Source organism: Heliangelus exortis, chromosome 7 (assembly GCF_036169615.1).
Source record: "Heliangelus exortis chromosome 7, bHelExo1.hap1, whole genome shotgun sequence".
Classification (NCBI taxonomy): Eukaryota; Metazoa; Chordata; class Aves; order Apodiformes; family Trochilidae; genus Heliangelus; species Heliangelus exortis.
The window spans coordinates 25,036,426-25,061,121 of NC_092428.1; the positions used below are offsets into that span (position 1 = coordinate 25,036,426).

At 36.7% G+C, this 24,696-nt stretch overlaps 1 protein-coding gene across 1 annotated transcript; it reads left to right on the forward strand.

Moving 5' to 3' along the window:
- The first annotated feature begins 32 nt into the window (after window positions 1-32).
- SMC3 (structural maintenance of chromosomes 3) lies at window positions 33-24,124 on the forward strand. The gene is made up of 29 exons (XM_071749373.1): window positions 33-243; window positions 4,195-4,270; window positions 5,737-5,775; window positions 6,559-6,626; window positions 6,990-7,061; window positions 7,243-7,322; window positions 7,874-7,952; window positions 9,266-9,383; window positions 9,921-10,096; window positions 10,319-10,399; window positions 10,631-10,795; window positions 11,329-11,450; window positions 11,890-12,103; window positions 13,651-13,754; window positions 13,967-14,066; window positions 14,473-14,633; window positions 15,021-15,162; window positions 16,440-16,590; window positions 17,607-17,759; window positions 18,463-18,614; window positions 18,832-18,990; window positions 19,675-19,782; window positions 20,149-20,257; window positions 20,881-21,128; window positions 21,246-21,458; window positions 22,143-22,334; window positions 22,499-22,676; window positions 23,244-23,350; window positions 23,650-24,124. Exons 1-29 carry the CDS (start codon window positions 229-231, stop codon window positions 23,719-23,721), a joined length of 3,654 nt encoding a protein of 1,217 aa, XP_071605474.1. The 5' UTR covers window positions 33-228; the 3' UTR covers window positions 23,722-24,124.
- Window positions 24,125-24,696: the final 572 nt, after the last annotated feature.

The window sequence follows — 24,696 nt, forward strand, 5'->3', positions numbered from 1 at the left end:
AATGGTTTGCGCCCGGTCGGGATGGGGGAGGCTCCGCCGCCATTTTGTTTGCATGAGGGGTGAGCGGGGTGTTGGGCTGCGAAGTCTGAGGGGCCAGAAGGGGTAGGGTGAGGTGGCGGGGGAGACCCGAGTGTAAGGACGAGTTTTCGTGCCGGGAAGAGACCGTGAGGGCGGGCTGAGCGACGGCAGGAAGCACTGGGGCGGACGCCTCCGCCACTCTCCGCAGACATGTACATCAAGCAGGTGAGCTGATGGGGTCCAAGCCGCCCGCCTTGTGTGGTGAGGCCTGGGCCTGGGTGGGTCAGTATGGCTTTGCCCTGCCCCGTCCCGGCGCTGGGGGGGATCTTCAACCCCTGGGCAAGGGGCAGAGGCGGGTCTCGGCCTGCAGCAAGAGGCCCGCTTGGGTGATGGCGGGTCCGAAGGCCTTTGCTTGGTTTGCTGCTGTCCCGGGGGAGGGGAGGGGGGTGGTAACCGCGGCTTTTGCTGAGGCGGGAGCGTCCCCGGCCCTGCCACGGCCAAGTCCACCGTGTAGGCTGGCGAGTGCCTTTCCTCCCTCGGCTCTCTGGGTTGTTTTCATTCATTGCAGGTGTAAAGTGGTGTTAGGGGGAAGCTGTCTCGTCTCCGGGACTTGTTGGCGGGCTCTGTGGGGACCTTTGGATGGGGCAGTCCTCCTGGCCCGGCCTTCAGGAGACGGCCAACCCCAGGCCGGGAGGGTCGTGCCGATGTAGGACTCGTATACAGCAAGCAAGAGGCTCTCCTTAGCTGTCAGGCGGCATATTTTAGTTGTTAAAGTTGTGGGTTCTCATATTTTTAAAATCTGCATGTGGTTTTAGTGAGGAAATGTGAATTGGGGTTTCGATTCAAACTGGTTCTGTCTGTGCCTTCCCCCTTCTTGTGTGTAATGGGGTGATGCCTTAGGCCCCATGGACATGGGACCGCTTAACTTCTTAAACTTAATATTTGACAGTTCAGATGATCATTAATGTTGCTTCTGTGGTGTATCCCTGCAGTCGTAGTGCATAGTGTGTTTGTCGTACAATATGGTTTAATTTATGTGGCTGCTTTTGCACCACTGCCTATGCATGTTCCTACAAAGCCTACTAGGATTCTCATTTCTCAGTAGACTCAAAATTCACCTGTCTTTCTGATGCCCTGCGGGTATCTTTATTAAGAATACTTATCACGTTTGAAAGTGCATGTTCTCTATAGCAATCAGGTTTTCATCAGCGCTTTCAAATGCCTTTTGGTGGTGTTTTAGTAAATCACTTCATCATCACAACTGCATGCATTGCTTTTAAGTCTTAGAATAATAATACTTCTCGAGATTTAGATTGAACAAAAGTGAACAGTAGTGAAAATAGAATAAGACGTCCAGAGTAAGTCAGAACAGGGAAAATGAGTTTGATCTGAAAAAAAAAAACAAAACAACAAACCCTGTGTGTCAAATAACCAATGCTGTTTTAGGAGCTATAGAAGACAGCATAGCAAGGTGTGAACATAAAAGTAAAATGGATTCAGGTGAATTTGGTTAGACCATTATCCCTTTGAAGCTTTCCAGAAATAATTTCTGGAGTTTAATTGAATTTTTATAAAGCTCAGTCTGTGGCTACACAAGGCAATAAAGAAGTCATCTGTCAGGATATGTACAATGGATGACGTGAGAACCTACCTAGAAAAAACTTGAGAGTAGGGGAAAATGGTGTTCAGAGTTTGCCTGTATGACACTCTTGATGTGCCCGAGTATGTGGGTGGTGAAAGTTTGTGCTTCTGTAGTACTATCCAAGAAATGTGTTGGTTGTGTTTACCTTTTTATGGAGATTTTCAGGTACTTGTGAAAATTCAGTAGATGGACTATTCCAGTCTTTTGTGTTTTTAGAGTATTATTATAGGTAAGCTTTAAAGGCATTAGAGGCCAAATTGTTTGCCCATTCTTTTAATTTTTTTCTTTTCTTTTTGAACCATAATAAATAGGGAAGCAGCATTGCTTGCCAGATGTTGGTTTTTTTATTTTTATTTATTTGTCAAAATCAGAATGGGGGATTGTAATTGTTGTGGCTCAGAGTTAATGGCAGGCCCTGAGTAAGATTTGCTGTTCCAGTTCTTCCCTTGGAAGCTACTGGTACTGAGACAGAACTTTGTATTACTGCAAAAGTCTCCATCTGGTAGATGAGGTCTGTTTCTTTGGGGCAGGTGGGGATCTGGGTTGGGAGCCACAGAGACTGAGCAGTGTTCACTTAGCACTTCTCTTTAAACTTGTTTTCTGTAGTTTGGTCTGTTATTTTCTGAAACCCTTAATTGCTTCCAATACAGTTGCTTTGCATTTAGATCTGAATACAATCCAGGTACTTAATAAATATTGGAGGAAGGGAAAGACTCTACCTTTTTCAGAGTATCTGCTGTTGCTTAGATTTGATCCTTAATGGTTAAGGGTTAATAATTTTCACCCTCTCCTTATTTTTAGCTTCACATTCTGTTAATGAAATAATTTGACAAAGAAGAATATAAGGGCCTGGAAAGAGAATGCCTGATTTTTGACTAAAATTCAGTTAATGCTTTTTAAGTTTTATTTCATTTTAATTTTTATAAACTTGAGTGTTTGATTTGCTGACTGGCATGGCATTTTCATTCAATATTAGTGAGACAGTTTTAGTTCATTAGTATAAACAGGTGGTGAGAATTGTTTTCTGTGATAATCCTTGATAATGGGCTGTCACATTAAGATTGAACTTGACATTAATAAATCAAGGCACTTTGTTCTGCCAGTCTTTTGTCTAGTAAATATTATGGACAGAGTTTCCCCCTCATTGTTTATGTAGTGTGTTAGTAGAATATTGCAGAATATCAATGTCGTTCTCAAAGTAATTTGTTCTTGAGTTTCTCAAGTGTATAGTAAATGTGGGCTCTTGTAGTAGGGGGAAAAGGCTTGGTTTAATATTTTCAAGTAGCATTTCTGCAAAACTTCAAAAAGCTGCAGCTCTATATATGTGCTTGTCAATACTAAGTACTGTGCTCATCTTCTGGAACATGTTATTTTAATACTTGAAGGTGTGACAGAAGGGATGACATGTTCAGAAAAATAGAAAATGGTGATTGGACTATAGATTCTACAAACAAACCAAAGTCTTAAGTATTTTCACATTCAAGACTGTTGTAGTAATAATGAGAAATCTTAAGATGCTTAGTAATTGTTAGTTTATGATAGCCATCAAGGTGAAACATTGGCATTATTTTAACATTACTGCTTCTGCAGGGGAAGAGCTGAGTGAAGGACATAACGATTAAATGTCAGCTTTAGTACTTTCCTAAGCATTCTTGCTGAAAGATCTGCAAACATCAAAACTTTTCAGGTGGCTGCTGTCTTTCTTAGTCAGCAAAGCAAAACCACTGTATATTCTTGCAGCACAGCTTTAATGTTTGGAAAAGTCTGCTTAATGCTGGAAGTTGGATTCTGCTGTGCAGAACCAATGAAGTATTTGGATGTTGTCATTCTGTACCTTTTATGTTACTTGGTCTGGCAAACCTCACCAATGATATCAAAGTTTAAATGCTGGTTCTACATGACTGGCTGCTGTGTGGCTCCTGAAGTTAACAGTGTAGGCTTGTATTTGTCTATTTAGGAAGTGAGTAAACTAGACCCAAGATAACTTGCTTTTTTACTTTTCCCTTTAAGTTGCACAGTAAAATAAATGTGTTGCTTCTGAAGTGGGTAGAATCTATTACAGTTTTTGCAGTCTGCAATTCCTCTACTTGAAGAATTCCCAAGTAGAATTCTTAGACTGTATGTTTATTGCATTATAAAAATTAAATCTAAATCTGGCATTACTAGAATAGGTGTTTGCTCTATTTTATTTCAGTATATGATTTTTTTAATGCCAATAGGTCTTTTTTTGTGTGTAGCTAGTTACAAAAAGATTCTCAGAACTCTCCTGCACACTGTGCTTTGAACTAGGTAAGTGGCAGCATTGCTTGGGATGTGGGGGAAAAAAAAATCTGTCCATAATTTGATGCTTAGGTGAGAGGCAAGTTTTATGATGCAAATTGCTGATCTTGAGCTAGAAGGTTAAAGTGTGTGTGGGAGTGTTGAGGGAAATCAAATATATTATCATTGATGTAAATGTTCTTTAAAATCTTGTAGTTTAAAAACTGCTGAAGAACAGAGAGAACTTTGTTACAATAACTCATTCTTCTCATTAGGTGATCATTCAGGGCTTTCGAAGCTACAGGGACCAAACCATTGTGGACCCATTCAGCTCAAAACACAATGTCATTGGTAAGTTCTAACGTTATCTTTTAACAGACCAGAGTTGCAATGTTGTTTCAGATGATGTTCAAATTAAAGTGCCTTCCAGGTTTTAATATTCTGCCTACATTTTGATGACTATATTTTCTAGTTTGGAAACTTCTTTAAAGTTGTCTGTAACATGTCACAAGGTGTATTCCACTTGGAGCATTAACGTAAGTAGCAGAAACAATGCAGGCTTTTATTTTTACTGTGACAGTGTGTCACAGGAATGGCAGCAGAGAATTTGTATGGATTGTTTGGGGTTTTTTGGTGTGCAAGTGTGGTCATTTTTGAAAAGTGAGCACACTGCTATAAAGTGCTGCAGAGAAGAGTCTCCTATTTCCTCCAGCTTGGGAGGAATAAATTTCTGGGATATGGATTGTCAAAAAGTATAATGTAAGTTTCAAAGTGTAGTTCCATAAATAACACCCAATCTAACAGCATGTTGTTGTCCACCAATCTCTCTATTTTTGCCCATGGATGCCTTTTTGTTTGCATTGATTTTAGTGATTGTGCAGCAACTTTGAGACTGCTGGCCTGACAGAAAACAGTCAATTTTGAACATGAAAACTTAGTAGCTAGAATTTATTCTTGAGACTGGAAAAAACATGTATGAGGCCTGGATAGCATGTCCTATTAATATTACTTCAGCAGGAGCTAAAACTATATCCAGGTGCTAGTGTTTTTCAAAGGAAAAAAAAAAGGCTTCACTATTTTTTGCCTTTCTAAAGACCTTGTAGCACTCTCAAGTAGTTTTGAGGGTGAGGAGAGTCTGGAGGGCACATGGACAGGAAGGGATGAAAAGCCTGGGGTGCTTCTTGCTGCTGGAAAGGCAGCAGATTTAAAATTATTGCAGTAGGCACTGATCTTGAAATAAATACATTGAACTTTACTGTAACACATCTGAAGGAACACAGAGATTGCTGTATGTTGGTGTACTGCTGTGTTGTTACACCTTTATTTTTTAAATAGACTAAGTCCAGTCTTACTAAAACATAATATTGCTGATGTAGCAAGTGGAGTGTTAAGAGGTACAGACTCTATTTGCATTTAACTCTACCTGAATGTACATGCAAGTGATTTACTTTGGTTAGACATAAAAAATGGATGCTAGAATCAGAATAACTGGATTTAGGTCTACTGATTTTATGCTTCCAGGAGACCAATATTAAAACAATGGGAATAAATAGGATTATTTAACCATTATTCTCATTGTGGAATAGTGTTGGAGTTCATAAGTCATTGCAGTGTGTTTGAGTGAGGAAAGGACTGCTCTGTTTTTCTCAGCCAATGATTAAGTGATTCACCTGCTAAGTTTGCCTCATTTCCTTGAGATTTTGTTTGGCTGTATTACATTTGGGCTCTGTTCTTGAATTTTTATATGCATGTTTATGCATATGTTGCAATGTTAACTCATGTCAACTTAAGGTTCTTATTTGTGTTTTTATTCTCAGTGGGAAGAAATGGATCTGGAAAAAGCAACTTTTTTTATGGTAAGCATGGATTTCTTAATGTAATAGCATTGGGGGGATACAGATGATAGCAGGTTTCTTTGTTTGGTTTTTTCATAATTTGGTTTACCAAATGTTCCTCCTCAGCAAGGAGTGGCAGATTGGTTATTACTTGCCAATAATGAAAGGTAGATCACAGTGCACTTGTTTAATACCTGAGGGCCTTATAAGATCTTTAAAAAGCAAAAAATTTTTTACGGGAGGAAACTGATTCTGAAGGTCACCAACCCCATAAGCTGACTGTGATATTTGCAGTTACTTTGGGCATTCTGAATTGCTAAATTCTAAGCCCATTCCATAGCAGTATGCCACAGATTATACAACTTAAAGTATGATTGTGAGAGGGATTTTTTGGGGTGGGAGCATCAGTAGAGGAGCAAAGATGGTAGTAAAATGTGTTATGGGACTTTGTGGTTGCAGCTGCCATTATAAATTGCCAAGTGTTACGTATTTTACTAATATTTTTAACCTCACCTATGTGCTGTGTATTTGTAGAGGAAAACTCATGAATCCCTACTTGTGCAGCACTGTTAATGTTTATGTGGTGAACTAGTAAGGTGGTGACAATGAGACTTTAGAGAAATTCTAGTATACAGCAGGCTGGCTGAGTCATAAAGATTCAGCAGATTAAGGTTTTTTTATGCAAGATATTACCAGCAGCATGACTGTACAGTACAACAGTCAATCTCTTTTGAGTTAAAGAAATTATGCCTGTCACCCTCTGGGAAAGAATAAATCTTCTGTTTCTTTACTGTTTTATTACAGCAATTCAGTTTGTCCTCAGTGATGAATTCAGTCATCTTCGTCCAGAGCAGAGACTGGCTTTGTTGCATGTAAGTGAAGGTGCTTTAGAAGACTAAAGTATAAGCTTATGCATTTGACTGTTACTACAGAAATGGTAAATTGCTTGGCTATGGATATTTTAGCCAGTCCTTTTGGAAGCATCCTTAAGCATTTTTTTGTTTCCCTGTGGCAAAAAGGAACTCGGTGCTAAGAATTACATAGTACTGATAATGCACTTTGCTGAATGTGTATCTGAGATGTTCAGAAATAAAAATACATGTGCTGGAGCTTACACAGCTGCTCTTCACTCACAAGTCCTTGGATGGAAAGTGGAAGTGGAACTGTCAGGGAAAAGGGGAGTTCAGAATCCTTCGAAGATGGGAATTACCTAATCAAAATGTTATCTTTTGTAGGAAGGTACAGGTCCTCGTGTTATTTCAGCATTTGTGGAAATCATCTTTGACAATTCGGACAACAGGTTACCGGTAAGAAATAGACAGTAACTCCAGACTTGAGTGTCTTGGTGTTGTAGAAGTCTTCAGTATGGTAACTGCTTTTGAGTCAGTTCTGGTAAAAAGTGCCATAAGTGTTATATGTAGTTAGTTATGGGTTAGTTATACGTACTTAGTGTAAGCAGTTAGATTTACTGTGTTGTGTTTTCTTCAGATTGATAAAGAGGAAGTCTCACTCCGCAGAGTCATTGGAGCCAAGAAGGACCAGTATTTCTTAGACAAGAAAATGGTGACGTAGGTACTTCTTTTCCTTAGCTGACTGAGACTAGTAGTATTTCTGTAAAGTTCTCTTGTCTCACAGGACACTTGCATCTCTAGCCTGAAATAAATTAATTCTTAGGAATTTCACGAGCAGTAGTAGCTTAGTTCTCTTGTACTGAGTACTGGTAATTTGACATCAAGAACATTAGTCCTTGCACAGTACACTTTGAATTTACAGTGTAATCCATTAATTATCTTATAATTGTATAATTTAGTTTAGGGCTTTTTAAATTAGAAGTTACTAGACTTCAGGTTGTTCCATAAACTTCCTTATGACATCTCTACCTGTATTTGCCTCCTCTTTGCTTCTTCATCTCTTTGCAGTGCTATAGTATTGTAGATATTCTCCATTTTTATTCTCTCATTTCATTTTAGAATTGGCTATTATCAAATCAAGATGCTGCTTCAAACAGAGCATATGTTGCACACATTGGTTATAACGTGCTGTATAGTTGTGATACCTTACTGAATTTCTACAGCTGTCACTTTTAAGTGCTTTTAATAAATTCACAATAACATTTCAGGAAAAATGATGTAATGAATCTTCTTGAAAGTGCTGGATTTTCTCGCAGTAATCCCTACTACATTGTCAAACAAGGAAAGGTAGGTTTCTTTTTCACAAGAGTATCATGTTTCCTGGATGCCAAACTTGGTTCAGTTATTACAGAAGTAAAGAAAAATGTAACTCCATTTTAGTTTGAAACAGTTCTAGATACTGCTTTTGCAAATACTGCTGCTTAAGCAAGTCATGTAGTTTTTAAAAACTTATAGGTACTCTTGATAGTTAGGAGGGTTTTTTTTCACAGTAATCTTAGCAGTCATGTTTTTCTATATCCTTGAATACAGGGCAAAGTTAATTCCTGTGACTATCAGTGTAAATTCGTAGAGTTCTGAGCCTTAACGTGAGGCAATAAAGTAATTGTAGAGAATTTTGAGAGACTAAAAATATGGTCAGTGAATAGATGAATGGAAATATGTGGCAGCACCAAAAGTGAACACACAGCAGGGAAGGACTCACAGCACATGGCTTGTATTAACTGGTCTTCCAAGACTCAAGCACTCTTACCAGAGCTTTTAAGGACATCCAGATCTGGAGAGAAAGGGCACATGCAGTGGCTCACAGGGTGGAACACTATGGACACACTGGTAATTGTCAGCTCCAGAAGATTACTGAAGGACCTACTTAGAAGGGGAATAGAGGAGACTTGAGAAGTGCTTGATGGCAGGAATTCTATCCCAGCAATACAGTTTTTCAACTCTTTATCAGAATAAATTTTCCTATACAGGCGAATGGGTTTATTTGGAAGAAACAACTTCTGAAAAGTCATTTAAGTTTTATAGTGAACGTTAGTCCATACGACTCTTACAGCCAAAATATATGGCCTGGTTTTAATATAATACAAATTAGAAACAATTACCTTGTAAAATGGTGCAACCACTGAAAATCTGTTCAAGGAAAGTTTTAGGTTAGGTTTAATTATATGACTGATTTAATGTTGGATTAATTCCTGCTCCATGACCCAAATTATTCCAAGATTTACAACACCTACATTTTTGTGTAGTTTTGTGGAGGCATTCAAACTATAGGCTTTAGCACCAGGTCTGAGAAGCCCAAGCTTGAGTTTCTCTTAACTTAATTTTGAGGAGGTAATGATTTTTTCAGTTTGTGTAATGCTAGTATCTTGAATTTTAGAAAAGGTAGCACTTAATCCAACAAAATTCATTACAAGCAGATCACTTGCTGTCCTAAAGTAGTTGTCTTAAAGGGAAAGCAGTGTGTTACAGACTTGATATCTGAATATACCTGCCAAAACCTTAGGCAAGGAGGCACAGCAAAAGAAGTGCAATCTTGGTTCTGCTTTGCTTAGCCATACATCCAGAGAAGGCCACTGAAATCATAATTCTTGAATTTTCAGATCAACCAGATGGCCACAGCTCCTGACTCTCAAAGACTGAAATTGCTAAGAGAAGTAGCTGGTACCAGAGTGTATGATGAACGTAAAGAAGAGAGTATTTCACTAATGAAAGAAACAGGTAAAAATAAATTAAGAAATTAGTGGTTCATGTTACTGTAATTCCATTAGCTCTAAAGGTTTATGGCTTTTTTAGTAAAGGCATAATTGCTAGGGAGATTTTATCTGTTCTATTTTAAGTGATACAATGCATTTCATGTTTCCTCTTTGAACTTTAAATAGATTAATAAGTGTTTTTTGTGATTTTTAGGAATAAAACTTTAGCCTAGTAGGGATATGCTAGGGATACCATTCAAAACAAAGTGTTGTCAGCTGGTAGTGATCCAAAAATAAGGATACCTACTGCTATGGTACTAAAGGGTTCTGTAGTATAGTCTGTAATTATTTAAAATGTGTGAGCCCAGAGAGCACATGCTTGTGTTGTCCTGCATAATAGTTCTGCTGTTAGGATGTGTTTTGAGTAACTTTGGACACGGGTTCTCCTTTTTGCATTAATTACCAGTTGACATATACTTAGCCAGTGGAGGGTATTTCAGTGGCTTTGAAGGTGTGGGAATTCATTACAGGGTTTAACTGAACTTTGTCATCTTCTCTAAAGAGGGCAAGCGAGAGAAGATCAACGAGTTGTTGAAATACATTGAGGAGCGACTGCATACCCTAGAAGAGGAGAAAGAAGAGCTGGCTCAGTATCAGAAATGGGATAAAATGAGGAGAGCATTAGAGTACACAATTTATAATCAGGAGCTTAATGAAACACGAGCTAAGCTCGATGAGGTAAAATAATTTGGCTAATACAAAAAATAATGTGAGCCATTCGTTTGAATTTTTTTTTTTTTTTTTTTTTTTTTTTTTTTTTTTTTTTTGGTCAACATTTCCTTGTGTTCCTTGATAGAATCCTGGTAATACTCTTCATTAATTTAACAAATTATTTTCTTTCTGGAAACACTACTAAAACAGACTCTTGCTACTTAAGCTATTGATGATATTTCCATACAGCTTTCTGCCAAACGAGAGACAAGTGGAGAGAAATCCAGGCAGCTGAGAGATGCTCAGCAAGATGCTAGAGATAAAATGGAGGTAAAAATAATTTTAACAAGAGATCTCCAGTGTGTTTTGCTTTGTGAGGTTTTTTTGGGGTGGGATTCTAAACTGCTAAATTCTGTTTTATGCTTTCATCCTGTTTGGAAGTGGGAGAAGCTTTTCACACAGTGTGTTTTGTTCTACATAATGATGATCTTTTGAGTTTTAATATCAACACTGGAATGTGTACACAGTGTTTTAAGATAATACATATTTAAATTTGCATAGGAAATAGAACGACAAGTTCGAGAACTGAAGACAAAGATTTCTGCAATGAAAGAAGAAAAGGAACAACTTAGTGCTGAAAGACAGGAGCAGATTAAACAGAGGACTAAATTAGAGCTGAAGGCTAAAGACCTACAGGATGAATTAGCTGGCAACAGTGAACAAAGGGTATGTCTGTCACAGTGAAGTCTTAAAATGTCACTGGCCCAGGGTGTAGTATTCTTGTACACTGAAGTTTGGTTTTAGACTGTGTGGCCTTTAATTGTTTTCTAAGGTTTGCTGGACAGGTATCTTTTTTGTGATGGCTGTAGTGTGCTCCTAGGGGATGTAAACATGGATTGCTGTGATACTACCATTTATTTATCATCCTGCATATTGCAAAATCACTTAATTCTTTTTGTCTTAATTGCTGCAAGTAATGGGAAGTAGGGTTTTGCTTGTAGCCCTAAGCTGAACTTGGCTGTTTGGCCAGTACAGACATCTTGCTTGCATAGAGCTTCTTTGAGAAGGTTTCATTTCATGCTTCATTGCTGATTGGAAATGTGAGTTCTATTGCATTAAGTGTTGAAACAACATAGTATCAGATAAACAATGCCATCTTGTGATCTTACAATTAGATTGATTTTTAGTTTTATCTAATTTATCTAATAAAACAATTCCTGTATTACCTGACTTTAAATACTGTTTTGTTTGACTTTCAGAAAAGACTGTTGAAAGAGAGGCAAAAGCTTCTTGAGAAGATTGAGGAGAAGCAGAAAGAATTAGCAGAAACTGAGCCAAAATTCAACAGTGTAAAAGAAAAAGAAGAGAGGGGAATTGCTAGGTAAGTGGAGTTCTACATTGGGGAATTAAAGCATTGAAAAAAAAAAACAAACCCAAAACCAAAACACACACACAGGAAAAAAAAAAAGAAACCAAACCCCGTAATGTGCTATATTATATGTATGTGCAGTTAACTCAGATGTACTTGTGGATTGAGAATTGGGTAGCTATATGTACTTAGAGATGGTCTGTGAAAAGCCTCCTTTATTTTTGGAACAGTGTTCAATTTTTAAGCTCGACCACTTTTTTATGCTAATGTGGGCTTTTTGTATTGTGAAGTTTTCTGGGTGATTTTATGATTTATAAACATGGTATTTTTTTATTATTACTGATTTGGTGCTTAAATTAGACAGCCTGTTTTGACCCTCTTTGGAAATTCTTATAATAATTCTCTTAATAAATTCAAGATTTCTTAACATATCTCTCCCTTTTCAAAATAGACTTGCACAGGCAACACAGGAAAGAACAGATCTTTATGCTAAACAAGGTCGAGGAAGCCAGTTCACTTCCAAAGAAGAAAGGGATAAGTGGATAAAGAAAGAGCTGAAGTCTTTAGATCAAGCCATCAATGACAAGAAACGGCAGATTGCAGCTATACACAAGGATTTAGAGGACACAGAGGCAAACAAGGAGAAAAATCTGGAACAGTACAGTGTAAGTTTTCAGCACTTGAGTGCCTGTTTGTGAAAAGGATGAGACTTCCTGGTTGTTGCAACCTTCTAAAAATGCACTATTGAATTAATCTGCAGATGAGCTCTAAAGCCCCCTAAGCACTGCATCTATAGCTCTATATGGTGACCTTCTTTCTGCTACTTTCCCCTAAGTGTTTGGCCCTAGTTTTTGGGGGTTGACTTAGATATGTCTTGCTCTTGACTATATTGAATATTGCCATTTTTATATAGGAAATAAGTGATTACATTTTCAGAAGTGTATGTGGGTTGATTTCACTCTTATTTTCCCCAAAGAGTATCTGTTGAACTGTGTTCCAACCCTGCATCTTTGTATTATGAATGCAGCTGGTTAGAAGTTGTGTCTGTATCCATGTTGGAAGATTAATCTGCCCAGTATTATTTGCATAACTTTTAGATTTTAATTTCCATTCAGAAACACCAAAACATAAAAAAATATCACTCCTGCTGGGGAACTACGAGTGTTTTAACCCTCTGCATTTGTGGTGGGGGAGCATCCAGTGCCAATGCTGCTGTCCTGCATGGGCTGATGACTCTGTTCTTGTTCTTTGTGTGATGTATCTACTGAAATCCAGGATCAGTTTGACAACATCTGGTCATGTAGCTGTACAAAGATGATGGTGTTCTGCTAAAATACTCTTTGTATGGGACCCACAGTAGCAAAGTAATGATTCTCTGAGTTGGTATATGAAAGAAATGACATTTACTGCTAACTGTAATTGTATTGCACTGCTCAGTAGGAGTTGAATAGAATTGAAGTGGTTCAATTTGAGGTGGCCTCAGGTTCTTTTTATAAACATGTCTTGATTTTCTTTTTCTGCTTAAGGAAGGCCAGTTTATGCTTAGGCTAAGAGTTCTGTAGCTTGCTGCTGTTCAAGGGGCAGTGCCTTGGATGAACATGATGGAGATGCTTACAAAGTTATGTAGGAAACACTTGGCTTTTGGGAACACAGCTAGTCCTCCTGTACACAGATAATTGTAAAAACATGATCTTGGAAAAACCTGAGCTTCTTGGAAACTGATAAGTATTAAAAGGAGCAAGGGAAGAATAAGGATGTGTGTACAATGACTGAAAAAGCACACTGCTGACAACATCTGTGGTTGGAAGCACTGAGCAGGCTCAGATTTTTGACTAATAGCAGTATGGTATGGTATACAAGATGAGTACATGTGTGCTTATCACAAATGCTGTTTAAGAGAATGATAACACATAGTTATGTGTTTGATAGTTATGGTTTTGATTCAGTTTCTTACTGTGACTTAGCCATTTCACTGTAATACATGGATGCATGGTGCAACTCAGTGGCTGCCTTGCAGTCTGCTTGATGAATTCACCTTTTTATTGCTACTTTACAAGGATGTATTTTTTCTTAGGGCTTTTGGGGTTTGTTACAAATTGGTTAAAACATTTGTAGGAATGGTTCCTGGATTTTAAGTAGAAATTCAGTACTGAATACAAGATTTTTGAACATAGAGAGCTGTTGTTTCACTCTTTTCTGTTCTTCGTGTTAGAAACTGGACCAGGATCTTAATGAAGTGAAGGCTCGTGTTGAAGAACTGGATAGAAAATACTATGAAGTGAAAAATAAAAAGGATGAACTGCAGAGCGAAAGAAAGTTAGTAACTAATTGAAATATGTCTGAGTCTCACTTAATGTGAAGGACCCCAACTGTGTAGTTGTTAGCATGGCATGTAGGTATGTTTTTTAAATATAGCCATGTATGAACTGCACTGTGCCTTCCTGTTAGATTAACAATCTTTGAGATGATGATGATGATTAATTCATAATTATTAACACTTAAGATTTGTAATTATTTTTCCTCTGTAGTTATCTATGGAGAGAAGAGAATGCAGAACAACAAGCTCTGGCTGCAAAACGGGAGGATTTAGAAAAGAAACAGCAGCTTCTCAGAGCAGCAACAGGGAAGGTGAGATACTTTTGTATTTCAGAATTGTTTGTGGAAGTTTTTCCTCATTCTTAAAGGACAAGTCATATTCGTATCAGAAAGATCTTAATGTTATAGTTGAGATGGACAAATTATATTTAAATATATGAATTTTTCAAATATAGCTCTAGAACTATTGGGAAAGTAGTTCTGTAGGCTCAAAATAGTTGAAGAGGGGAAAGAAGACCAGGTAGATATGGAATATTTCTAAAATTTATTTTTATATCTTTATGCAAAAAAAAAAAAAATGTGTATCTTCCATTAGAGTTGCAGATTTGTTAGCAGGAACTTGGTAAAGAAGGTTTTGATTTTTATAATGTTAAAGATAAAATATATTTTACTTGTACATCTGCTTCTTGCAGTCCAATAATGAGTTATATTTTAACAGGCCATTTTGAATGGTATAGACAGCATAAACAAAGTTTTGGAGCATTTCCGTCGAAAAGGCATAAACCAGCATGTGCTAAATGGCTATCATGGCATTGTGATGAATAACTTTGAGTGTGAACCAGCTTTCTACACCTGTGTTGAAGTTACTGCAGGGAACAGGTATTTACATGCTCATCAAGTGCTACTTAAGTTAAAGCAGCTGCAGTGTTGTGATGTAGTTGTTGGTGTCAGTTTCTACTCAAGTTTTGTTATTTTGAACTTGAGCTCTTGTCCTTTTTTCTTTAATCAAAATATATGTGAATCTCGGTGTGAAGAACTCCAAATGTGAGTGGAAGGGGGAATTTAAAATTCTTGGCTGATCCCATTTTAGAAGAAGTGAATAGAGTGTATGCACTTGCTTATTCTAAGCAGGTTCAAAGAGAAAATGGAATGAAGCTTTTTATTGATACTTTATTTAATGGTATCCACATGCTACTGTTCCCATACAAATGACTTAGTGCTTCCAGTAAAGTAAATTTTTGCTTATTTGCTTGGCTTCTTAATTAGGTTGTTTTATCACATTGTGGATTCTGATGAGGTCAGTACAAAGATCCTAATGGAATTTAACAAAATGAACCTTCCTGGAGAAGTTACTTTCCTCCCTCTGAACAAGCTGGATGTTAGAGATACTGCTTATCCTGAGACTAATGTGAGTTAGAGTTCCTTTTGGATATTCTTCTACTTCATAATTACAAAGCCTTGTATTTTGAATTGTGTATATGGCTTATTGCCCACCACTTGCTTTGATGTTTGATATCTGCAATTAAATACTACTGTTAATGTATGATTTATAAAACCACTTTATATGCTTTATAAAATACATGATAAAACCCTGTTGTAGGAAAATACTTTCCTACCAGATATTTGCTACTTCCAGTTTGACTTCATCTTACAAGTAAATAGTAGATACTGAAAAGAAGTAGAATTTTATTGTAACCTAATAATCAGTAATTGCTTGAGTTAGTGAACTGTAATTCTTTTGGCTGTGATGCTGCTTTGGACAGAAGCTTCAGAGCTGTGGTACATGTTATAGCCATGGACAGTTTCTCAAAGTTACTGGAAATTGGTTGTGTTGTTATATTTAAAAATGCATAATTAAACCTTCAGTGACAGCCATTTAAATACTTCAGAAATACTTTGCAAGAAAGTATCTGCCCTTATTTGAAATTTTAGCAATGAATTAATTGCGTAAATGTTAACTACGTCCAGCATTGATCATGGTAGAGTAGATTCTTTAAAAAGAAATCTTTTCAATTTTTTTTTCTATTTTCCATAGATAAACAAAGGAAAAAATAAGTAGGAAACAATCAGACTTCTAGTGTGCTTATTTTGGGAGGGCTTTACTAGTAAAATTGTGTTACTATTTGGTGCTGCTCTCCAGAGAAAGTACTTTAAAAAAAAAAAGGCTGCCCATTTGTGATACTTACTCAACTTGTTTCAGCAGCAATTTAATACTTGGATAAGATTCCTGGCAGGCTCTTGATTGACTTAACAGCTAGGCTTGAGCCTTAAAAGCTAAAATTGCAAAATTCTGCACTTGATTTCCATGCAGTGTTTATGTGTTTGTCTTGGGAATGTTCAGTCAGTGTGTCATCCTTCTACCAACTGACACGTGTTTATTCTGAAGTATTATTCATATTATTGTGGGTTGATTTCAGGGTTTGAAATCCTGTATGTAAATAATGATAAACAACTCTGGAAGTCTTCATTCTATGTTTATTGATTGTCAAGTCAATGTTAACAGTAAATGGGGGATATTCTAGGCTTTTAGAAATTCTTATTATACAAGCAGCATGTATGCTAGTTTTGCTCTTCATGTTAGTTTCTTTTTTCCAGAGCTTTCTTGAATGGTGTATGAATTAGTTGCAATGTACTTGCCAAATTTGTACCATTATGATGTTCTCATTAAAATCACTGTCTCTTCAGGATGCTATTCCTATGATCAGTAAACTGAGATACAATCCAAGATTTGACAAAGCTTTCAAACATGTTTTTGGAAAGACTCTAATTTGCCGTAGCATGGAAGTGTCTACCCAGCTGGCCAGAGCTTTCACTATGGATTGTATTACTCTGGAAGGTAAACACTGCAATTTAAGTTATTCATTGCAAAAAGGAGAACCCTGGAGTATCAGACTAATTAAACATGGTCTTTTAATGTTGTCCAAACAAGTTTATTTTAAGTAATAGTATACTTGACTGAGATGTATAAGGGTGAACTTATTAAGTACAGTGCTTAAAAATACAGAATTTTTCAGAAGCTATTGAATTTTCTTATGAAGTTAAACTTAGTAGCTATGTATCTCCATCCTGAGAATTGTAAAGCAGATAAGGTTTTTATCAATTTTTTTAAAAATCCAATTTAATGATTTGTTTGTTTTCCTGGAGTATTTGTGGTGTTTTCCACAAATTTAAACCAGTGTTTAGGGTGAAAATGTGTAGCCTTAATTATTGATAAGTGCAAGGTGGATTTTTCTGTGTACCAGACACATTTATCTGTTATATTATGTACATGTATATGTTCTCTGCTCTGTATCTCTTGCTAATTGCTGATTCATGGAGAGCAGATACCCTGCAGTGTTGTTGTTGTCTTCTTGGCTCTTAAACTAAATCTGAAAAAATTCCTAAGGATGTCTGAGGAGGAAATTATTAATATTTCAGTAGCAACATTACCAGCCAGAGATGCTGCTGATTATTCTTGTTTTCTCTCTCATAAAAGATCTGAGATTTTTTAATTTTTTTTTTAAACTGGTAGTGCATTTGCTTTTTCCCCTTAATATAAGTTGGGTGTTTTTCATCAAGCTACATGGCTTCATAAGTAAATTAAAAACAAACAAAAATAAATCTAGCTACTGCATAAAGGAGATTGTAGCAGCCTGTGCTGGTCTTGAGAGAGGAAGCACGTTTTTAATTCAGTACAGAAATAAACATCTCTAATTATTGCAACCATAAGTGATTCCTGATACTGATGTAACATTTGTGTGGGTTAATTGAAATGTTCTACTTAATCTGCAAAATTGTACTGAGGAAACTGCTCTGCACAGTATGGAGAGCACAGAGGTACAGTTGGTAAGTCTGGTTGTGTCACCTGCTCAGGTGATCAGGTCAGCCACCGCGGGGCTCTGACTGGAGGTTACTACGACACAAGGAAGTCTCGGCTTGAATTGCAAAAAGATGTAAGAAAGGCAGAAGAAGAACTTGGTGAACTCGAAGCAAAACTCAACGAAAATTTACGCAGAAACATTGAAAATATCCTTTTGTTGTTCTTGGGGAAAGGTTCTGTTATGGCATAGCTCGTTTTTTCTTGTTCCTTTTGTTCTGTTACAGCATAGCTTTTTTTTTTGTTGTTACAGTAATAGATAAAAAGCAGGAGACTGGCTTTTGTTACTGTTACCTGTTAGCTATGGCATGTGTTTTGACTGTTCCTTGTGAAATGTGCTCCTATATGTTACTGTAGGAATTTTTGAAACAAATCATGGTAAAACAAAAAACCAAAACTGCCTGTGATTCAGTATAAATTAAAGTAGGACTTTCTGCAAGCTCTGCACCATTACTTCAGCTACTGTATAAAAATTAAAATAAATTATACTTTTTGCCTCAGAAATGAGTAAGGTATAATTGCATCCTAATATTTCTTCTTAAGTGTAGGCATCTTGTATTTTTTGCTTGGTCTTCATTTCCCTTAAAAGTTCAAATGTATCCTTGTCTTCTTCTGAGTGCCATGTTGTAAAATTAGCCACAAAATGAAGTTTCCTTTGGTCGGCTTTTGTGTTTATGTTTATTTATGGTGGTTGATTTTTCCTGTAAAACTGAATATTTTGATTTCGTGGGGATTTTTTTTTTTTAAATTATTTTGATGACAGCTAAATATGTAAAAAAAAAAAATATTGAAGGTACTAGGTAGATATAAAATGCCTTTAAAACAAGGACAGTTTTCCTTAGCCCACAGTATGGATTAATAATGAGATTGACCAGCTGATGAACCAAATGCAGCAAATTGAAACACAGCAGAGAAAGTTCAAAGCTTCTCGAGACAGTATTTTGTCAGAAATGAAAATGTTGAAGGAGAAAAGACAGCAATCTGAAAAGACTTTTATGCCTAAGGTATAGTATGGGGATATTAAAAGCTGTTAGTTGACTTCTAAATTGTTTAATTAATTTTACTCACACTTGCATTCCTTTCTGGTTAACATCATAGTATGAAATATGTAGAGATGAGTAGAAATGTGTCACAAAAATCTGTTTATGTAGACATAAAAGTGAAATTCAGATAAATCTGCAGATGACTTTGAGGAATGATTCTGTTTTATCTGTTCAACAGCAACGCAGTTTGCAGAGCTTGGAGGCAAGTTTACATGCTATGGAGTCAACCAGAGAATCATTAAAAGCAGAACTGGGGACTGATTTGTTGTCTCAGCTCAGTCTGGAAGATCAGAAACGTGTGGATGCTCTGAATGATGAAATTCGACAGCTACAGCAAGTGAGGAAATCAAAATGTTTTGCCATTAAATGTGGTATCTTTCTTCCCAGTGAACTTATTTTTGTCCTTTTGTATGAAAAATCACTAATGAATATAGTGCAATTAGTGTTTCAGGCATGTATGGAGTTTTCTCATCTGCAAAGTGTATTTGCATGTTTTTTCTCAAATGCTGGGTGAATTTTGCTGGGTGAATTTTACTGGCTGCACAGTGTGAGAATTACAGCTGGTTTTGTTGGAATAATCAGTTTCCTTGATCCTGTTCTTGGACTTTACAACAATAAATACAACCAGATATCATCTGAAAGGAGTGATGCACAGTGCAGGGGGAAATAAAGTAATGCCTTGAAGCATGTGTTAGATTAGATTTTCAACATCCTTGTTGAAAAAAATACGAATTCTTAAATATGGTCACTAAATTTCTGGATTAAGAATTTAATTCAGATGCTAATACAGTTTAAGAAGTTTAGTAATTTCTATGGTTGACTTTTACATGAGATAGCTGCAAAACTATTTATCAATTGGTTCTCTGCACATTAAAATTAGAGCAACAGTCCAAAGAATGAAGTGCTCTTTTAATACCCGGAGTTGAGCGTTTCTTCATTTGTTTCATAGGGAAAAAAATAGTTGTTTAGGAGTCAGTTAAAGCAATTTCTAATTTATTTTTATTCTTTTTCATTTTTACAGGAAAACAGGCAGCTTTTAAATGAGAGGATTAAACTAGAAGGCATTATCACAAGAGTTGAAACATACCTCAATGAGAATTTGAGAAAACGCTTAGACCAAGTGGAGCAGGTAAGGATTTTCTTAACTGTACTTTTCCAGCATGCTTTCTGTTTACTTCCAGGGCTTTAACATACCAATAATTTAAAGAATACTCATTCATTGCCCTGCATTATCTACAGTGGGTTTTGTTTCCCTGTATTCAAGCTGAATTAAGTGTTCTACTTAGATCTCAGCACAGAGTACTTTAGGCATGTGAATTTTTAACAGAAATCCTACACAGAACAGACCATGTATAAACAGGACAGTCTGTTCTCTAAAATACTGCTGAATACTTTATACAGTTATATGTAGAGTAGCAGAAGATAACTTGCTTGTCTGGCTTATGCTTGTGTTCCCTTCATGCTGAAGCTTTTTGGCATTTGCTTTATCCTGTAGGAACTGAATGAGCTCCGAGAGACAGAGGGTGGCACAGTCCTGACTGCCACAACATCAGAACTTGAGGCTATCAACAAACGAGTGAAAGATACGCTGGCACGGTCAGATGGTTGGTAACATCTTAAAGAAAATTCTCCAGGACTTTGAAAGCTTTCATGCACTGCATTTGGTTTAGAAATAGACACCATAATATGAGAAGTAATAATTACTTTCAAATAAGCTGTAGTAGTTGCACAGTGTGTTACGTTTTTGAAACAGCTCCAAAAGATGGGTAGAACAAGATTTTGGGCTTTTGGTACATAAAATAAAGTGTCCACAATTGCACCCTGTAGTACCAATAGGCATGTGTTGGTGATTAAAACTTCCTGTCTGCAGGATATAGTACTTTTGAAGGAACCTCCATACAAACCTGACCTTGTGTAGTCTTGAATGTCATGCAGCTCTTGGATATTTTATAATCTATCTAAAACTTGAGTTGCTGTCAAATAGGAAATAGCTTATAAGTTCATTAGGTTTTTTTGTTGTTTTTTTTTAAAAACCATATAGTTATGGGGGAAGGAAAGAGGGATTTTCATCTTCTTGTCTTAATTTTTAACTTTCTTACACCCTAATAGATTATTTTTATTGGGATTATCTTTTTATTTCATAAGTATGTGATTGGATAATTGCTGATTTTGTGCAGGCATGTAACACTTACCTCTTTGGCTTTTGTGCTCTCACCCAATATCTCAGATCTGGATAATTCTATTGACAAAACAGAAGCAGGAATTAAGGAGCTTCAAAAGAGCATGGAACGCTGGAAGAACATGGAAAAGGAGCACATGGATGCCATTAACCATGATACAAAAGAACTTGAAAAAATGACTAACAGGCAAGGGATGCTCCTGAAGAAGAAAGAGGAATGCATGAAGAAAATCCGGGAGCTGGGTTCACTTCCACAAGAGGCTTTTGAAAAATATCAGACTTTAAGTTTAAAGCAGGTAAGACGTGTGCTTGGTTTCATCTTTTATGACCTGAAGTATTTGTGTCACATACATCTTGAGTGTCACGTGGCTAATTGCAAGTCACTTTAACACATTAATATTTGCCACTTGCAGTTATTCCGCAAACTGGAGCAATGCAACACAGAACTGAAGAAATACAGCCACGTTAATAAAAAAGCTTTAGATCAGTTTGTGAATTTCTCAGAGCAGAAGGAAAAATTGATAAAAAGACAAGAGGAACTGGACAGGGGCTACAAATCCATCATGGAGCTGATGAATGTCCTTGAGCTCAGGAAATATGAGGCTATTCAGCTGACTTTCAAACAGGTAACAGAACAGTACAACTGTAAAGACAGTGTTGCTGAAATTAAGTTGTCCCATTATGTAGCAGTTCTATGGGAAGAAATGGATTTTAACTACATCTGGTCTAGAATAATAGAAGGCAATAACATCTAACTTGAAGTTTGTTTTTAAATACTGAAAAAGAAACAAGCTAGCAGTTTAAATAGATGCTTGTCTGGGTTGTATTGCAAATCTAACTTTGTGTTAGATCTCTAAGTACTCCTGTTCTGGTGAATCTCATGTACAAATCTTTCTGGGGAATGTCTGGTGAATGAACTACACCAAATAAATTCTCCAGGTTTAATTAAAGTAATTGCTAATATTAGGATCTTATCTACAAAATATGTGAAGTCTGCTCTTAAAAGGTCATTTGCTTTACTGGTATCTCATCTAAAGTTTAATGACACAAATCATACTTGCTTTTGTTGCTCTTTTATCTTTTAATTCTACCATTTTCTTGAAAAAAAAAAAGTGACTATTCTCACACTACAGGAAAGTTGGCTTAGATGTTTTTAAGCTAAGCTCTGTATAATTGCTTTCACTCCTAAAGAATGAGTGTGGAACTCTTGCTTGAAGCAGATACTTAGTGTGATCATGTAAAACTAGCTGTTGTCTGGATTTGGTTTCACTCTGTAAAATGAGCTGGTGTATTGACTGTCTCCTTTTCAGGTGTCAAAAAATTTCAGTGAAGTGTTCCAGAAGTTAGTCCCTGGTGGCAAGGCCACACTAGTGATGAAGAAAGGAGATGTGGAGGGCAGTCAGTCCCAGGATGAAGGTGAAGGCAGCACTGAGAGTGAAAGGGGATCTGGATCTCAGAGCAGTGTTCCATCTGTAGACCAGTTCACTGGAGTTGGCATAAGGGTAAAGAAAAATATTTGAGCTTTGGTACTCCAGATATTTCTGGAGTTGCCAGATGTTGCCTTTTAGCTACATTTTTAAAAGGCAATGTTTAATTGGTATTTATTGACTGCAATAGCAAGGGATGTTGTTTAATACTTTTGAAGTCATCTTGTTGTTTTCTTTAGGTATCATTCACGGGGAAGCAGGGTGAAATGAGAGAAATGCAGCAGCTTTCAGGTGGACAGAAATCCTTAGTAGCCTTAGCCCTGATATTTGCAATCCAGAAATGTGATCCAGCTCCATTTTACTTGTTTGATGAAATCGATCAAGCCTTGGATGCTCAGCACAGAAAAGCTGTTTCAGGTAACTGTCTGCCCTTCTTCATCTTCATTGTGGCTGAAGGTGGTAGTCTGTCTTGTCATCACTGATGTTTAGCTAAAAGCCTGTAATCATAAAGGCAGAATTTTAATATCCCAGCATGTGTGTTAGAACTCAGCTTTGTGTCTTCTGAAGCTTTCATGAACTTGGCTTTAGGTAGAACCTCTGTTCTCTACTGTGTCTGAAGGGTCTCCTTACTGCTCTTTGGTGTGGTGTCCTGTTTTGAAGTGTAGTTGGAATTTAAAAACAAACTTTTATCTCAGTGTATTGCTGAAAAAGTGTTTACTCTGGTTTTCATTATGGAATTTTAATACTGTACTGATTTTGCTGGGTGGCTGGATTTGTTAGACTTGATACTGTAATCAATGATAATACTTAAAAACCTGGATATATTTCTGATCTTGGAATATTTTGTTGTGGTTGGTTGGTGTGGGGGTTTCTTTTTTTTATTAACCAAAACCTTGTTTTGAATAAGGACTAGTGAACTCTTTGCCTGATTCATCTTTACTGAAGAGATAACATTAATAAAGAATTTTTGTGTTCTTGTTTTAGATATGATTATGGAGCTAGCTGAACATGCTCAGTTTATTACAACAACTTTTAGACCTGAACTGCTTGAATCAGCTGACAAATTTTATGGTGTAAAATTCAGAAACAAGGTAAAAAAACATATTTTAGTTATGGCATATACTGAGAACCTTATTTATATTTGAGACTTAACAAGGGTTTAAGGTGAATCAGTCTTACTTCAGTAATGGACTTCTAGTTCGTACTGCAGTCTTACATAGAACTTCTCTCCTTCCTGAAAAAAAATTCAAACACCTACAGAAGTTGTCATGTTCTTTAAAGGAACTGGTAATTAACTTTAAGCCTGTGAGTCCCAGAGCCTTCAGGAATAAGTCTGCCATATTCTGCAGAAGATACTTTAATAACTGTGTATTTCTTTTTGTTTCACCAGGTTAGTCACATCGATGTCATCACAGCAGAAATGGCCAAAGACTTTGTAGAAGATGACACCACGCATGGTTAAATGAAACTGTACTTTCTGCTGATTTGGGAGATGTGTATAGTGCTATGTTTATGCCAGGGACCTGTAAATTTAAAATACGAAGTATTTAGTCCTTGTTTAAAATAGTTTTTGAACATACATTTTAACCAAGACCCCCAGAAGGCTTAGTTTCAAAGGAGCTTGAGTATCAATTTTGTCTCTGTTGCTGTGTTTTATAAGATAATTGTTAATGTTACCTTTATACAATACTTGTAGTTTGGAAATTTTATTCTCTTCCCTCAAACCTTTTGTAAAGTGTCTGTTGATGTTTTAAAGCTTTTTAGAAAGTGCTAGCAATTCCTTCTTAAGTATAATTTTATCATTTATATTGCCTTACATGTTTTTTTAATGTCTTCCATTAAAATGATTGGTTTTATTGCTGTAACTTGTATATATGAATTTTTGGGTTATATTGTCTTTCTGCAGAGGATTCCATAGCAATGGAGAAAATATTTGGTCATATTTCAGAAATGTGAGACGAAGCAGTTCTTTCAAGCCACTCTTCTCTTTTTCCCCTTTTTTGCACATTGCTAGTAGAAAACCACCCCAAATCTCTGTTTGTCCAAGTTCTTAGTGTTCTGGTTTTAGAACCAAAAAAAAATGTAAATATCAGAAGATAGTGAGAAGTCTGTAATGAGCTTAGAACTGTGTCAGGACAAATCACAGCTCATTCTTTTTTTTCCTGGCAGGCTGGCCCTTGTGACACCATATCCCTGCAGCCAGGGAGACCAGCATAACGTTGGCTGAGTGACAGTCACCAGCCAAAATGTGAATCTCTTTCTACTGTATAGGCTTTTGGCAAAAGGGTATCAAATAATTTTCAGTGTTACTCTGTAAAACTTCAGGTTTTACCATGAACCATATAATACTTATATAGCAAAGCACAGTTTAAAAGTAAAAACAGTTGGTGTTGCAATAACTTAATATATACTAATAAAATAACTTTAAACAGTACCA

Coding starts and splice junctions, on each gene's coding strand:
- SMC3 (XM_071749373.1), top strand. Junction 6,627..6,989: donor AGAGACTGGCTTTGTTGCAT/GTAAGTGAAGGT, acceptor TATCTTTTGTAG/GAAGGTACAGGTCCTCGTGT. Junction 16,591..17,606: donor GGATTGTATTACTCTGGAAG/GTAAACACTGCA, acceptor TCACCTGCTCAG/GTGATCAGGTCAGCCACCGC.